The sequence below is a fragment of the Chroicocephalus ridibundus genome, chromosome 6 (assembly GCF_963924245.1).
Source record: "Chroicocephalus ridibundus chromosome 6, bChrRid1.1, whole genome shotgun sequence".
Taxonomy (NCBI): Eukaryota; Metazoa; Chordata; class Aves; order Charadriiformes; family Laridae; genus Chroicocephalus; species Chroicocephalus ridibundus.
The window spans coordinates 24,214,598-24,231,308 of NC_086289.1; the positions used below are offsets into that span (position 1 = coordinate 24,214,598).

At 43.2% G+C, this 16,711-nt stretch overlaps 1 protein-coding gene across 2 annotated transcripts in view; it reads left to right on the top strand.

Annotated features, from left to right (window-relative positions):
* The first annotated feature begins 92 nt into the window (after nt 1-92).
* The window catches only part of ADK (adenosine kinase), a 298,680-nt gene continuing 282,061 nt past the window's right edge, over nt 93-16,711 (top strand). Inside the window, exons 1-2 of one of the 2 annotated variants that reach the window (XM_063337494.1) lie at nt 93-250; nt 16,137-16,211. In XM_063337494.1, the coding sequence (XP_063193564.1) occupies nt 195-250; nt 16,137-16,211 (131 nt within the window). In that variant the 5' untranslated portion in view covers nt 93-194. Of the gene's footprint in view, nt 251-8,867; nt 8,989-16,136; nt 16,212-16,711 lie in introns of those variants that run through there. The other variant, XM_063337495.1, reaches the window with a different exon arrangement.

Sequence of the window (16,711 nt, forward strand, 5' to 3'; positions counted from 1 at the left end):
GGTGCGGCGGCGCGCCGCCGGGCGGGAGAGGCGGGCGGCGCGGCCCAACCTCCCCGTCAGGCGCCCGGCGCGGTCGCCCGCCCCGCCGCCCCCGCCCACCGGGTGGCGGTGCCGGCGCGGTCGGCGGGGCGGGCCGGGGCCGGCGGGCGGGCCGAGGCGAACGGAGGGCGCCGCACACGCCGCCCAGCGCGAAGATGGCAGCGGGGGAGCCGCAAGCCAAGAAGCTCAAGCTGGAGCCAAAGCAACTGAGGTAAAGGGGCGGCGGGGCCGCGGGAGGGGCTCTTCGTCGCGAAGAAGCCCCAGCGGGTACCGGAGGGTGGCGGGGTGCCGCCGGTGCTGCCCCCGCTGGAGGACGGGACACGTGCCGCCGCGGTCAAAGTCACGCCGGGAAGGTCCCGCCGGGCCGGGCGCGGTGCGGGGCGGGCGGCCCCGCCGCGGGACCGCGCTTCTCTCCCGGCGGCGCCGGGCGCACGTGGAGGCGGGCGGCGGGGCCGTCCCGCTGCCGCCGGTACCGCTGCCCCCGGCCCCGGCGTTCGGCCAGCGGCGCCGAGGCGGTGGTGGGCGGGAGCGGTGCGGCGGGGCCGGCGGGTGTGCGGGGCGCCGGCGCCGCCGCGGGGCCGGGGTGGGTTCACGCCAAGGCGGTTGCGGGGGGGGCCGTGGTGTGTAAGGGGGTGCTGCCCCGCACCTACAGCAGCCGGTGCTGGGAACGCGGCTGGGGCTGTCACCCCCTGTGCCTCCTCTTCGAGAATGTCCCCGAAGAGCAGCCCCGATTAATGCCCTTGAGGGAGTGTCCGTCCCCGTTAGCCAGGAATTTGGCTATCTAAAAATCCTCCGTAACAGATATATTTTCTTCAGGACACGTGGGATGTTTTTAAGTGTCTTCTATTGAAATAACCTGTGCTATTTGCTGTACTTCCTTATTTGTGTGAAGAAGTGTATATCACTGACTGAGCCCCACCTGACCGATGGCCTGCACAGAAAGAAGTCATTTATTTTTAAATGTCATAGCAGAAAAATATAAGGTTTCTCAATGCAGGAAGCACGGCCAAAATGTGTACCAAGAGAGCTGTAGTGGAGCTCTTGTTGGTGCAGTTTCTGATCTGTTTTCTCGGGATTATTCACATGAATATAACTGTAAGGTAGCCAATCTTCCAAGTATTCAGTCTATGAAGAGGATTAATGACATGAGGCTTGAAAGGTCCAAAATTACTTTGGCGATAACTAATACCTTGCTCAAATATAGCATAAAAGAGATGTACTTTAGCACAGACATGAGAACAGTCCCTTTTGGTACTGATGTCCTTACTGAAAGAACTAATCCTATTAAATTTGTCAAAGTCAGGGTACTTGCTCCTTTGGCATCTGAGTGACTTTTCAAGTCTAATAATAGTTGACAAGCTCAGTCGCAGATAGTGGAAGAGGAAAAATGTAACTGAGCTCTGAAAGCAAATAAATGGCAGGCGGCAGTGTAAGGTTGTCATTAAAAAGCAACAGTTATTTCCATGGGCCTTAAAGCAAGGTGGGACAAGGAACAGGGAATTGCAATGTTCCTGTTTATAAAGCTCATTAGAGGAAAGTGCTTTGAGCCTAAACATGAAAATTCAAAAAATTGAGAACATTATTGAAGTATGAAGTTAAAAATGTAAAGGATGTTTACAATGGAATGAAAGCCCATGGTGACCTGCTCCAGTAACAACTGATTGAACTGAAATAATACTTTTCTGAGGTATGATGGATAAAACGTGGGGAACATTGTTAAAACTTGTGGACTCTAATTCCATTTCAAGTTATTTCAAAATAAAGTGTAAACTAGACTCCAGCTCTCTTTCGTAAGAGGAGAAATGCCATAATCAGCTGCTGATTAAATAAAGTTAACGTGTGCTGTGGGCCGCAGGTTGGACTTGTGAAGCGGGTGAGGTGATTGGTGTAGATATGTCAGACCTCCGCACTCCCTTGAACGGAGGAGCAGCAGGAGCGTGTTTGGCTGAGTGCTGCTGTTGGACTTTGTCCCATGTTAAGAGCCAGTACGGAAGGTACCAGAATGGTCACGATTCCTTGATTTGTTGTATTTGTAATGAGGTTCGGTTGTTAATGCAAAGCGTTGCGACATATGCTTGGGAGTATTGGAAACAGTTAACCTACAGATTAGAAAAGAAGTGGAAAAATCACTCAAAAATTTTGGGAGGTAATGACTTCATGTTTGTTGTCTCAAGAATTAGAGGAGACTTCCTTATTCTCTAGATCTGAGACTCTCCAGCCTCTTCAGAAGACCATGTCTAATGGACTCAACAAGGATGATCTTGTACCTTACTTACTTTCCCATACTGTATGAACCTCAGTCTTTCCTGTGGCTACCATGAAAACTATTTTAGTATAAAACAACAACGTAAAAAACCCTCAAATTCCACTCTGCAATATAAGATGTACCTTGTCAACAACAACAAACATGTCCTTCACCTATATTTTTTTTCATCATTGTCTCTCTCAAAGTGGCATCAGGGAAGTTTCATGGATACCTTTTATTTATTATTTTTTTTAGTGCCTTTTGATCCTTTCAGGCAAAGGAAAGCAAATATTGCTCCCTCATGAGGTAGGCAAAGCTGACCGGGTTCAGCTAAAGTTGTTTGAAAGCAGTATCGGATGGCCGGCCTTTGCCACCCATTGAGCAGAGCACAAAGCCCGAGACCCAAACCAGCGTTCCCAGCTCAACAATGCGTTGTGCTGACATTAATCTGCTGGGCGGCAGGTTTTGCATTGTCTTTATTGACGGGTGCAAATCCCTGCTAAAACCAGTGGGCTTTAGGCAAGATCTATTAATGCGTGCTGTGTTGTTCCAGGCTTCTGACTATGTCTCTGCTGCGTGAAATAAAATATCATTGTGTGTGTAAACTGTTCTGTTTGAACAGAAAATAGGCTTGCAAAACTGCAAACGGCTTGTCGCTGAGCGGTAGCATCAACTTACTGGAAACATCGTGAAGTGTTACTTTAGAGGAGAATTACTAAGGATTTGTGTCCTTTTATATTTGGTTTGGTTTTATCTTGGAAGTCTGTGAAAACTGCGAACAGACTTCTATTAACAGACTGCAGTTACGAAAGAATTTGGATGTTCTCTGTAGAAATGTTTGAGCTCATGTGGACATGTCTGTACTGAAATATGCACATGTACAGAAGAAAAAATTAACAAACTTGTGAAATCCTCTGCTGTGAAGTCCCCTCTGCTGCATTATGACCTGGCTGTTCTGCAGCTGCTGTATTGATTGAATAGTCCTGACGTAGCTGGCCGTTTGGACAAATCAGTTTATCTACATGGAGACAATGTAAGCATTGAATTTGATAAATACTTCATACTAAAAGTACAAGGTACAATATTATTCTTCTTCTGTTACTATTAAATATCTCTTCCTTTTCAGAATAAATTATCAAACACCCTGGGTAATTGTTATCAAAAGCAGCCCTTTGTCATTACTGTTCCACAAGATTTTAGACAGCTTCATACCCATGACTGTAAGAATATTGCTAATTTCATACATTTTTAATTTTCTTAATGAGCTGGCTTTTAATTTAGCTTATTCCTTCATCAGCTCTCTGCAAATGAAAGAAGATTCTGAATATTTTAAATTAGCTGTGACAAAGCTTTCAGTTAGAATTCAGTAAATAATTTTTCTTTCTCTCTTACTATCTCTGGCTTTTCTTTTTTTTCTTTTTTTTTTAATTTTTAATTTCACCTCGCTCCCCATTTGTATTCATTTCAGTTTCTGTCTTCATGGCCTGTACTTTTCTCACTTTCCAATTGCTCATATCTGCAAATAAGGGTAACTTTTTCCATGTCAGTACTCTTAATGGCCTGGTAGTACAAAAAAAGACCTGAGACACTAGCACCTTGCTGTGTTTGCTCACAGAAGAACAAAAGCAATAGACTTTTTTCTTCAGATGGATATTTAGGCCCTTGTAGAAAGCAGACAAACAAATAATTTTGAAGACACTAGCAACAGACTTGGCTAATTTTGCTTGATTTAAGACATAACAGCAACAACCTTCCCTTCAAAGTTGTGTTGACAGAAATACAACCAAAACCGGAATGACTTGCAGCATGGAAAATACTTTGCACTGACGGTTCAGGCGCTCGTTTCCATTGTTCAGAAATGTAACTCTCAAATTACTGTTTAGATTGACGCGTGTCTTTGCCTGGCCTTTGATGTAATCCCGTGGGATTTCTCACAGCATGTGTCATATTTCCACAGTTTTGTGTTCTCGTATTGGAGAGGCTTGTTACGGTGTTTTCATCCTTTTAATTAAAGTAAGTCCTTGCTTTCCATGAGGGAGTGTGTAACCCGAGGAAAGAGGAGGTCGTGGGAAGGCTCTTTCTGCCCTGGACCGCGAGCATGGCTGGTGTCTCTCTCTTTCATTACTGATGTTACCTGCAGCCCACCTGGCAGAAGAGTCACACTGACGAACAACCGTAGTTTAGACATAATAGTAGCCTTTACTAATACCCTGCAGAAAAGTACACCTCTGACTTTGTGTGCTGCCTCCCTGAAGCCAACAGGACTAGTCTTGTCCCTAGAGCTGCCTTGCATGCTTGATTACCTGTGGGAGGGCAGCCGGTGCAAATACGCCGATTTCATCATGAATCTTGGAAGTTCCTGTGAATTTTCCCGAGACTTGCGAGTTCCTTCTTTTTCAGCTAATGAAACAGCTTGTGTAGAATTACTCATCTAATTGGATCTACTAATATTACTTATAACCCGACAAGGAAGGTGCCTTGAAAGAAGGCTTGAGCGAACGTGGAGGTAGTTGAATACAGAGTCAATGCAATAGTGTGAAGTGCGCTTTCTGTAGAACAAGACCTTGGCTTACTCTATTACTGCTGAGGTATACTTGATGTGGAAATGTTTGAAGCAAAACTCTGGCTTGTGTTTCAAGGTTGTGATATTGAATTTGAGTAGTTACTTACACAGGTATGGTACACAAGTATTTCACAAAACCAGTTTCAGAAGCAGGGACCGGCTTGCTATCTAAAGGTCATTAATTACTATTTGCTGGCACTGTGTTGGAAAACCTTACCTTCTTGAAAAAGTAAATTGAACTTGCAGATACAATGTGAACACTGTTTTCTCAAGCCTGTTCATTTTCTACTTACAGAAATTGCTTCTTAAATAATTTCAATTTACATACTAATATTATTTACATAATAAATATCAAAGCATTTTCTGTGAAGGAGGGAAGTGCTACGCAGAATTCACTGAAGGGAAAGGTTTTTTTTTCCATTTTGAACTGCAATCATATCTGTAATGATTGTTTGCCCACAGTCAAAGCTGTTGCACACTTGAAGGATATGGTAACATAAAGCTACTTGTTGGCTTTACGCTACCTTGGGATTTCATTTACAGGGAGAGATTTTTGTTGTTTTTTTTTCTTTTCATTGTATATTCAGTGATACAAAGCAGTTGTAACTGTCTCAAGGGTAGGCTATTTGACTGGACTAAGAAAAAAAAAAAGCATAGTGGTCTGCAATGTGATGAAGATTTAGCAGATTTATAGACTTTGCTTTGCTCTTACAGCTGTATGGTCTGTGAAGCTGCATTAAAAGAAATGGGATTATGCTATGGAATTGTAAAATAATAATTTAAAAATCTTTTTAATACTTTACTAGTAGATCCATACAAGATAAAAATGCATCTTATTTTAGGTTGCAAAATATGAAATTCACTCTGCAGAAAAGTTTTCAAAACAACCACTGTTCTAGTAGAAAAGATGTGCAAGCTCTGCAAAATGCTGTTATTGAAAGAGAATTTGTGGGCTTTCTGCTTGCTAGTCCCATTTTATAATGTCTGCTGAGGCCATTATGTAAAAGATCAACCTTCTGCCTTGTGAAGACAGAAGAGCGGGCAGCTTATCTAAGATTAACCCTTAGTTTTATACTTTGAAGAAATTGGGTGAAATATGGGGGTTAGTGGAGAACTTTTTGTTTATGTATTGTAAACTGGACGATTTATACCAAGTCTTTGTGGTGTAAAACATAACACATTAGTCCAAGGCTGAGGCCTACATTGCCTGTATCTTGGATACACAAGTTACAAATGTATAAAATATGTAGTTTTGTGGATTACTTCAATAAAGTGGAATTTTAAAAGTTCTCACATGCTTACCATTTGTTATATCAGATAGGGGTGCAGTTCACTTTTAATTCACACCGTGCTTGAAAAGGAAGTGTTTTAGTGAAATCACCTGAGGAATAATTGTTCATCATACATAGAGGAACTCATGGGTCATGAAGATCTCTTCCTCACAGTATACTAACAGAAGCAGTTGAAATTGTGGCTAGACCCTGTCAGGTATTATACATTTTTAGATGCAAAAGCTGTGAATTCCATATTTCCGTCAGGGATTTCTGGAGACAAAACACATGTGAAGGCACAGGACAGCTGCTCCACGCAAGCAGAGTGAGTTTGGAAGGTGTCAGGGAGGCTGAGCAAACTCAGCTTGGCTGCCCAGCACATATGTGCTGTGACTACGAGTCGGACTTGTGGCACAAGCATCATAAAGTTAGTCTATGAATGACCATAAGAGATAAATGACCATTTTTTCCAGGGATACCCTGGTTGCTGTTGCTCCACCTACGTGTCAGGATGTCTAGAAGTTCCCTGGCAAGTGACCAAAAAACGCATAGTGGTAGATGATGCCTCGAAGACATCAGTAACGGTAGATCCTGCGGGTATGTGATAGTACAGGCAAGACGGTTGTCTTGCGTCCACTTGGGAATAGCTAGAAATTTATCGTGCTATTGGCAAATGCTGTTGAGGTGTCATACATGCTATTTCATGAAGGGCTGTTTAATTTTCTAGAAAAACACCCTTTTGATCCTATCTTGCTGAACTGGTAAAAAGTTAGAAACATTTGATGGTACCTCATTTGGACTCTGTAGCTTAATATTCATAATATGCAGTTGTATGTTACAAATTACTATAAATATACATTATGTTAATGTATTGTATCTATTTTCTTTCACATATTCTTATGTGCTTGTTAAAGCCAAACAATTATTTATGAGGGAATCTGCAACTTGATTTTTAAAAAAATTGATTTGTTATTTAAAATACGTGGGACTTTACCCAAGGGGTAAACCAATGGGACCAACAAGACCAAGCTGTGGTAGTGCTATTGTTATACTTGCCTCTGATGGGATTGCCCCCCCCCCCCCCACCTTTTCAGTTACAGAGGTTTGGCTATTAGGCACTGAAATTGTTAAACTAGGAATAATGTATTGTTCAGTGTGGATCAGAGGATACAGCCATTATATATCCAAATACAGTATTTACATTTTATTAGAGTGCAAAATCTTTCATCAGGATTTAGGAACCTGTTGTACTGTGTGTTGTGTTGCAGTAAAGGGATGGATGCTTTTCCCACTCCAATTAGTTTGACGTTTCAAGACTGCTGACACATTTTAGTAATGAGAATTTTGTAAGTGGTGATTAATTTTTGGGTGTCCAGTTTAGAGAACCTAGGAATTTTTTCCTACATCAGGTATTGAACGTAAATATTCCTGTTACCTTTATGTGACAGTATAGGTTGTTGAACATCATGAACATCTCAAATTTTGGCATCTCTTCTGTCACACCCAAAAATCGACAAATAGTTGAAAAGTTTGGCTTTAATTTTTCTGAGTACAATATTCCCATTTTGTAGGTGGAGAGGAAGGGAAACTAAGGCTAATAACCACATGATTAGGAAGTTGTAAAGTTCAAATATTTAATTAGAGGTGACACAGCAGTACTTAACAATGTGGGATTCACTTTTGGCAAAAACAACCTCTTCTGACATTAGTTTAATGAATCAGAGTTTCTGGTGCTGGTAAGTTAACAAAAAAAGTGCCAAATCCACACAGGGTAGCAATGACTTAGCCAAATGAAGAGCAAGTGAGTGGACGAGCGAAGAACAGGAACCTGGCTTTACCGACACTTTCCCTTTCCGGTACAGCAGTTCTGCTTGAACGTTGGGCGGACAAGAAAGAGGTTGGGTGATGAAGGGCTGCCTACCCCTTTTTCCCCCGCAAACGGTGGCAGACAGGCCCACGTCTCTTTTGTGTCTCCACTCTTGCCCTCTGGTGGGTTGGAAAGATGGAGTAATGTGCCACAGGTGGCTTCCAGGCCCTTCAGCAACCTGGGGATAAAATCGAGCTCCTCTCTGGAAGGCGAGTGGGAGCCCGTGTCCGCGTGGCCCTGCCCCGCTCCTTGATGGCCATGGGGGCTGATGCCCGTCGGTGGTGGCCGGGGAGGAAGGCTTCCCAGGTGGTCTCCTGAGGTGGTGTTAAGGCCTGACCCAACGCACCAATAAAAAGAGTGAAAATGCCTTCTTGTGTGTAAAAATGGGGTGTCGGGGAGGTGCCAGTCAGCAGTCTCGGGGTCCCCTTGGGAGCATGGCAGTTCCCACCGCCCCGTGACAGCTGAGGGGCTCCGCTGGCCATCTTTAATGTGGGCAGTGCGGCTGGAACGCCGCACCTCCTCGCTACCTTGATTAAACGTCATTTTATTTTTTTTTTTAATTAGCGCTGACCACCATCAGTGCCTCCTCGGGCCGGGGGAGGGAGGTGACAGGAGGAGGTGTGTGGGCGGTGCGTGCTCCCTGCCCGTACCAAAGATGGCGGCCGGGGAGCCCGGGGCGCCGGCCGGGCGGCGCCGCCCGGTACCGCGAAGCTCCCGAACCGGGGCTCGGGCCCGTCAGCCGGCGCCCCGACCCCGCCGCCACCTCCTCGCGCCCTGCCGCCGCCGCTCGAGGCGCCCGGGCCCGCCCCCGCCGGCCGCCCCACAGCCAATGGCGAGAGGCGCGGGCGGGGCGGGGCGGGGCGGGCGGCGCGCGGGTGGGTGGGGCGAGCGGCGGCCGGCGGCTCAGTCGCGGCTGAGGCGGGCGGCGCGAGTGGAGTAGGCGACGCCGCTGCTGCACAGCGGGCTCTGCTGCGGGCGGACGGGGAAACATGCCTACCCTCAGGTAACGCCGAGCGGCTCACCGCAGCCTAGCCCGGCGCCCCCCCGCCTGGGGAAGCCGTGCCAGTTCCCTGCCGTCCCCTCAGCCCGGCGGGCCGCGGCCGGGAGGGGAGGGGGTCACCCGCTCCCGGGGTGCCTGAGGTTGATATCTGGCGGGCAGGTGGGCGCGCGCCGGCGTCGCCAGCCGCCGCCCGACGGTCGTCCCGATGTCGGTCCTCGTCCGTCCGGGTAGCCCCGGCGCGGCTGCCCGCCCTCGCCCGGGGGAGAGCCCTGAGGAGTGATGCGCCGGGCCGGGCTCCCGGGGGTGGCCGGCGGGGCGGCGGCCGGGGCGCGGTGGGGCTCTGCGGCCATGCCGCTGTCGGAGGTAGAGGCTGAGGGCGGGCGGGCGCCAGCCACGGCGGGGTCGGGTGTGGTGGGGCTCCGGCAGCGCCGTCGGACCGTGCAGCATCGCTGTGGCGTGTCCTGGTTGGAACCTGGTTTTAAATGAATCCCAAATAACGAGGAGCAGGGTAGTACTAACCGTCTCGGCTCGTAGCGCTCTGTTGGAACGGCGTCGTCGTCAGTTTGTCAGCGATAACCAAAGAATGACAAACCCCGAACTTAACGTTCAGTGAAAGGAATTATTATGACTGGTTTTGCTTCCTAAAACGGTTGCTCTTAGGACGGGGTGCTATCGTGAAGTGAACTGGTGCTCTTCATCACGTAGTTATTTTGATCAGTGCTTCGGTTGCTAAAGAAGTGCCTAAAATTATGGACTCCAAGTTCAATGATAATTCAAGGCGACTCGCCCACCTTCTCTCTCCACCCTCAAAACTTGGTGTATCGGATTTCACGCTGTTTCTGACCCAGGAGTACAGATGGTAACTCTTTGGAATTGCAGTAGTATCTCAGTACTGGAGGTGGTGGAGTTAGCGCAGCTGCGTGAGGAGCTGGGCAGTGGTGGAACAGCGTGGGTTTTTTCTGCGGCAGCCTTGCTTACATAAGGCCAAGGCTTTTAGGCTTGGCTTCTGTGAATGTGTCACTCTGGAAGACTATGAAAGTTTCATAATGAATGAAATCTTCACTGAAGATACTCCTCTAAGTCAGTATGTAAGCATGTAACTCCTTAGCCAAATATTGCCTTTACTTGAGACCTAAGTAAGGAAAGCATGTGAATAGTCCTACAGGCTATTTGTATGTTTAAGGTCTATATGCTAAAGTGATTTTGCTGACAAGTGATGCAAGGGAAATTGTCTGAACTCTGGAATTGTGGAATAATAGTTCTGAGGACCTTTTAGTGTCAGAGAAGTTATGGTTAATGGTAAATGTTATCTTATGCACTTGCATTTATGTTGCGTAGGTAAGTGGGATGAGAGAAGGATGTTCTTAGTTGAGAGCTTATAGCTATTCAGATGCTATGAATCTGATACTATTGCTGTTTTCTTTTAACTACCTGTATAAATGATTTTTGTTAAATTCAAATCTTGTGTTACATGGGGCTTAACTATATTCCTTTGTGACCGAAATGGATATGCTGAGAATAGGCTTAGAAGGTGCCTTGTTTGGCCTTATTTTTAAGGGCATAATGAAACCCTATAGAAATACTAGCATAAGGTATGGTTTTGTAAGATCTAAAATATTTGTAAATGGAAGACTAGGCATACAGCAGGCTGTTGTGCAATTGGAACACCCAGATGTCCCAAACATATTTTATTAAGGCTTTCTGACTGTAAAATGTCTTAGCATAAGAATTTAATATTAAGTGTCCACTACAGCTGCACAGCAGCATGAGGCTGTTACAGAGCAATAAAAAGGTGACATTTTCAACTTGTCTTCCTTTACTATTAGTTACTATTGTGTACATGATAACATTTTGCAGCAAGAAAAAATACAAAATTTTTTAAAGAAAGAAGGGGATATCTTCTTTTTTTTTTTTAAGTGAGACATGCCAGTATCAAAGGCTCAAAATATTCCTCTGTCTCTGTGCCAGTAACTAATAATAAGCTTTCAGTGATATTTTGATGTTGCTCTTCTACTGAAGTGCACAGCAGTATGGGATGATAACAATACTGTGTGATAGTTAGATACAACTCTGCTAATGTTCAGCAGCTGACTTGAAACAGGACCATATTTTTAAAAATGCCTATAACAGCAGAACATTAGTAATGCATAATCATGATGTTGGACACAGCTTTCCAGATCGTTCAGTTACATTTAATTTTGTTGACTTTTTAAAAGTGATTGAAGGGGGTAGCTCAGTATTGATGTGGGATTTTTTTGTTTTGTAGGGTTTTTTGTTTTGTTTTTATCCAGTTTGGTTTCACTTCATTACTTCTGCAACTTGTGATAAGAGTAATGCGTGAAACACTGGCTATTTGTGAAAAATCAATCATCTTGACAATTTCCAAACAAATTGCCTTAATTAGCAGGTGAAGATCTATTTATATTTAATGAATTACATTGCTTGAACTTATAATTGCCACTCACTCTTCATGTAGTCCAAAGTTAAAAGGCAAACTCAAAAAATATATATTGTTGTCAAGAGTTTAGAGTGCAAATGCAGTGTACATCCAAGCTTTCTGTAAAGTACGTTGCTGCTGTTCCTGTAGTTTTGCCTGTTAGATGGACAGTGTATTTCTGTGTCCATACAAGTTTTAGATTTGTATAAAGATCTCATTCTTAGTTTACAATTTTAAAAGTATATGTACTATTCATATATATATTCGTACTCCTGTGTATGCATATGCATATATATGTACACATACATACTGATTGTGTGTAGTCAATTATATATCCTTAATTTGTGCAGGTGGAGGAGTTGTCACTTGTTTCTTGCTTCTTTTGCAATAGGTTAGTCAAGTTAAGTAAGAACATAATTCTCAAATTATTAGGTATCAGTACACCCGTGCAAGAGAAGGGACTGGAGAGAGTCAAGGAGGCTGTGAAGTACATAGGTGTTCTGTGTCTGTTGCAGATACGTATTTCCCAAATAACCTATGAGTTGTGAAATCACGCTTTTCAGGAAACTATTGCTGCTTACTCACTATGTTTTAGGTTTAGTTGGTTGGTAGTAATCTGTGAAATTTGAATCAATGCAGGTGTCCAGTGTGACTGAACAGCAAAAATAAGGGTGTAGCAGTTCACATGTGCTGCTGAAAGTGATAAATTTGGTGAGACTGTAACAATTTAATATCTCAGTGTCTTGCTTCAAAGACTTGTAATTTAGCATTTTCCAGAATGCTAAATATTATGTTTAATCTTACAATGTCACTTTACAGAATATATGTGACTTCTAACATATTTTTTTAATTTTTATTTTTACAGAGGAGCAAACTGTAGCCAAGTAACTGCTATACCTCATGTTGTGCCACAAAAAAGTGCAATATTGTAAGAGTGCAGATATTTTGCAGCTATGCAGCCCCTCAAGAAGGGAAGGGTGATTTTTGCTGCACTGAAATGTAGCCAGTGTTATGTTAATCAGGTTGAACATGCTAAGGATTTGCACAGCCAAGTTTCTCTTTTTAACAGTAGAAACACTGGACTTTCCAGATCGTGGTTCACAAAGCTTGTATTAGAAAATGCTGATCACAGCGATGATCTTAAATTTCTGCTTAAAGTTGTTGAATTTTTAAACTTTGTGACTTGGAAGGAGATTGTTTAGACTCTTCCCATTTTGCCCAGAAAGGCATTTTTACCAAATGCGGTGTCAGTTAAGGAATGACACAACTGCAGTATCCAGTACCAATGGAGTGTATGGATCTTTCTCCTTTTTGCCAATGGAATGTTAATATCTAGTTTTAAGCATGGAAGTTCTAGTGTCTTGGGACTTAGTTAATTCAAATATTTAGCTGAAACAAACAAAAACATGGAAATACATGTTAATTGAAAACACAAGGCTAGCTGTTAGTATATACTAGCTCATGTGTTTAGATTATTTACAAAAATACGTTGAGTGGTATAATCTATGTACCTCTTTTCTTTATAGAAATCAAACAATTAATGTACTCAGTTCTATGTGTTTGTGTTGTGGTTTAACCCCAGCCAACAGGTAGATCTACCCAACTGCTCACTCACTCCCCGTGGTGGGATGGGGGAGAGAATCAGAAGGGTAAAAGTGAGAAAACTCTTGGGTTGAGATAAAGACAGTCTAATAAGTAAAGCAAAAGCCGCGCACACAAGCAAAGCAAAACAAGGAATTCATTCATAGCTTCCCATGGGCAGACAGGTGTTCAGCCATCTCCAGGAAAGCAGGGCTCCATCATGCCTAACTGTTATTTGGGGAGACAAATGCCATCTCTCCAAGTGTCCATCCCTTCCTTCTTCCCCCAGCTCTATATGCTGATCACGATGTCATATGGTCTGCAATATCCCTTTGGTGAGTTGGGGTCAGCTGTCCCGGCTGTGTCTCCTCCCAACTTATTGAGCACTCCCAGCCCTCGCTGGTGGGGTGGTGTGAGGAGCAGAAAAGGCCTTGATTCTGTGTAATCACTGCTCAGCAATAACTAAAACATCCCTGTGTTATCAACACTGTTTCCAGCACAAATCTGAAACGTAGTCCCGTACTAGCTACTATGAAGAAAATTAACTCTACCCCAGCCAAAACCAGCAGCTTGAAAAGCTGTCAAGTTCTGCTATCCTGCATTTTGTTATGAGAAACAACTATGCTGAAGTTGGGGAGAGCTTGCCCAGAAGTTTCAGCGTAATGTTTCTGAACATACATTTACTAGTCTAGCGATAGCTACCTTGGCTTTTAAAACTTTCCATCCCAGATGGCACTCTACTACACAGCCTCTGGAATGCTCAAACAGGGATGATGATAAAATACTGTGGGAGAAGGAAGGCTTCAGGATGGAACAGGACTTGTATGTGATGTAGAGAGCTGCCTGGATTAAATGGCACTGAAAGTGCTACTTGATGTATTACGAGTTTGTATATACGTTACTGGCTTGATAGAGCTTCTGTGGATGTTAAACCAGCACAAAGTTGCTCTTGTGGTGCTTCAAGTATATTGACCGGTATGTTCTGCAGCCCGCAGCTTGTTAAATGTTCGGTAGCTGCTATTCTGCTTTTCTGTTGAACAAGGTAACTTCATAGGTAGTGACCTCAACATGTCAGCTGTATTTCAGAGTTTTTGAAGTACAGCTCTGTTTTCTGGTGTACCATACACTTAAGTGCTGATATTTGTGTTGTATGTTATCAGTTATATACACTTTGTTCTTACGTGTAGGTATAAAATTATTGATGTGTAGAATTTCACAGAATGTGAGAATTGGCTAAACATCAAGTACAGGAACGTACAGTTTGTGACAAATCTGCATTCAGCACTTTTAGAATTCTGACTTGTCCACTTATTGTCCTCCACTACTGCCGATGCAATACTTAGTTTTTAAAATGGAGAGGATGTTATGTCTTGAGGCTCAAACTGCAATCCCCTTTATCCTTATGTCTTCCTAACTGTCATTTGTCTCTCCTTCTTCTAGGTAGGTATAACTTATGGTTATGCTATTTAGAAGAATCAGTATTTCTTTTCACAATGACAAAAGCATTTAGTGAGTCTTGCAGGTTTTTACTAAGCAGATGTTGCCTGTCTCAGGAGTGAGCTGGCTTTCTTGGCTCCGTCTTCGCAAAGCAGCATCTTCCGCATTTCACTTAAGGTGAAATGGGCTGTAAAGGCCTTAAAAGCTACAACAAAAATCAGGATACTTAAAGCATGGTTTTCTGTCTCAATATCGAGGTTATTATTCATGCTTTCCACATCTTCATTTCCGGACTTCAGAATTTAGCATTTAATGGAAGCTAATGTGGCATCGTAAAGAGGAAGAAGTTTGACTCCGTACTTTTGGCAAGTAGCTTTAAATTTGACAAATATTTGTCAGCCAAGGGCTTTTCATAGTAGTTGTGAGAGGAAGTAAGTGAATGAGTTTCCAACCTCTGTTGGACACAATTAATGAGACTGTTCCTTATCATCGCCTTTCTGCTTGTTTTATATTCTTTTTTTCTTATTCTGTTGAGTAGAAATTAATGAAATCTATCATTTAGTAGGCAGATGTCGAGTCTCTAAAACATTTATCTTGCTCTAAATGGGTCAGAACAATGGAAAACTCGCTCACTTTCTTTGAGATTCAGCTGACGCTGTTATGCTTTGGATCAACTGTAGATAAACTTTGGATCCAACTGCAGTGTTACAGTAGTACTTTTGGGGGATGGAGAGAGAGGGAATATACTTTCTCTGCAAATGCTTGATGGAGACATAGTAAAGAGGGAGGTGTATTTGGTGGTCATACTGAAGCTACCTTTGGTGGCTAGACCAAGGGCTTGCCTTGCCAGTTGGAGGCAGCAGTTGTGAGCTTAACAAGGAATGTGATGGGTTTGGGTGTAGTTTTAGGCAGCCTTCATCAACAGCTGCATTCACTCCTACTTGACACTAGGCCACGTATCTAATCCTTTGGTATTACTGCATTATCACCCAAGTGCATGCTATTCAGGAGAATGTAACACATGGTTTCTGAATGAATCTAAAAAAAAAAGTTAAAGCCAGCTATTTCAGCTGCTTACAGTATCTCTGATGTCTTGTTTTTATGTGGCAGAAGTCATGGTAATGAATTTCAAATTGATTAAGAAGTATGTACGTTCTTATCAGTAAACGGCTATGCTGTTTAAGATGGCTGACAATGCAGAATCCATAGTCCATTAATTTCAGTTTATTAAAACAGACTTAAATTGTTAATTATTGGTCAGTAGCAGGGTAAACCCCGTAACTTAGTCTCTTCATTGAAATTCTTATAACCTGGTCTGATGCTCCCCCTGTCTAAAATCTGGTATTACAATTTGAATGCAATCCTTTAAAACTAGAGAATGTGGCATGCAGCTCTAATTCTTTATCTGAGTGAATGATAGCTTAACAGAATATATAGCTTTATATATTCTTGACCGCTTGCAGTCTATATATTGATCAAAGATGACTATTGTAGGGTGGTACTTCACTGAAATTTGACTCTCTGCGTCTATATGTCAGGTCTCCATGCGGCTGCTGCAATGGGCAAAATGTGTGTCTTTGTTCCTTAGCTGTATTCAAGAAAAACTTTTCTCTATAATAAAAAAAGTTTTCAACATATTATACCAGGAACAATAAACTAACGCTAAGCTAACTTGAAATAATTCATTCTCTTACAGTGAAAATGTCTTGTTTGGAATGGGAAATCCTCTGCTTGATATCTGTGCAGTTGTGGACAAGGACTTCCTTGACAAGTAAGTCTTGATTTCTTTCTTTTTTTTTTTAATGTGAGTTTTGTTTCCAGAATGATGCCTACAAATAAATGGGGGACTACCTGCTTGTGTAATGCTAAGTTTTTGCTGATATCTATGGGATTCTGGCCTTATGCTGAAAGAAGCCAACGTTGTATCAGTCACTTGATTGTTCTAGCTATATGAAGCTGTGGTGGTGGTGTCAATGAAAAACTTCAGTGTTTTCTTGTGGCCTTAGTATTTATTGTTTTCTATCAATTATTTATTGTAGTCTCTTCTTGCTGTCTTTGCAAGCCTTTAATGGAAGCAATCGATCATCAATGTCAGGAAGATGTAGATAGTTCTTGTATGAATATTTGTGTGCTACTGTTGATGTACTGTTATAGCACTCGTTTCTCTCTTTAGTGATGACTTTGGGGCAAATAAGCCATTTCTGTAACGCACCAAGAAAAGTTGTGCAGGAGTACTTTCTTTTTTTTTAATAGTCCAATTTATCAGTCAAG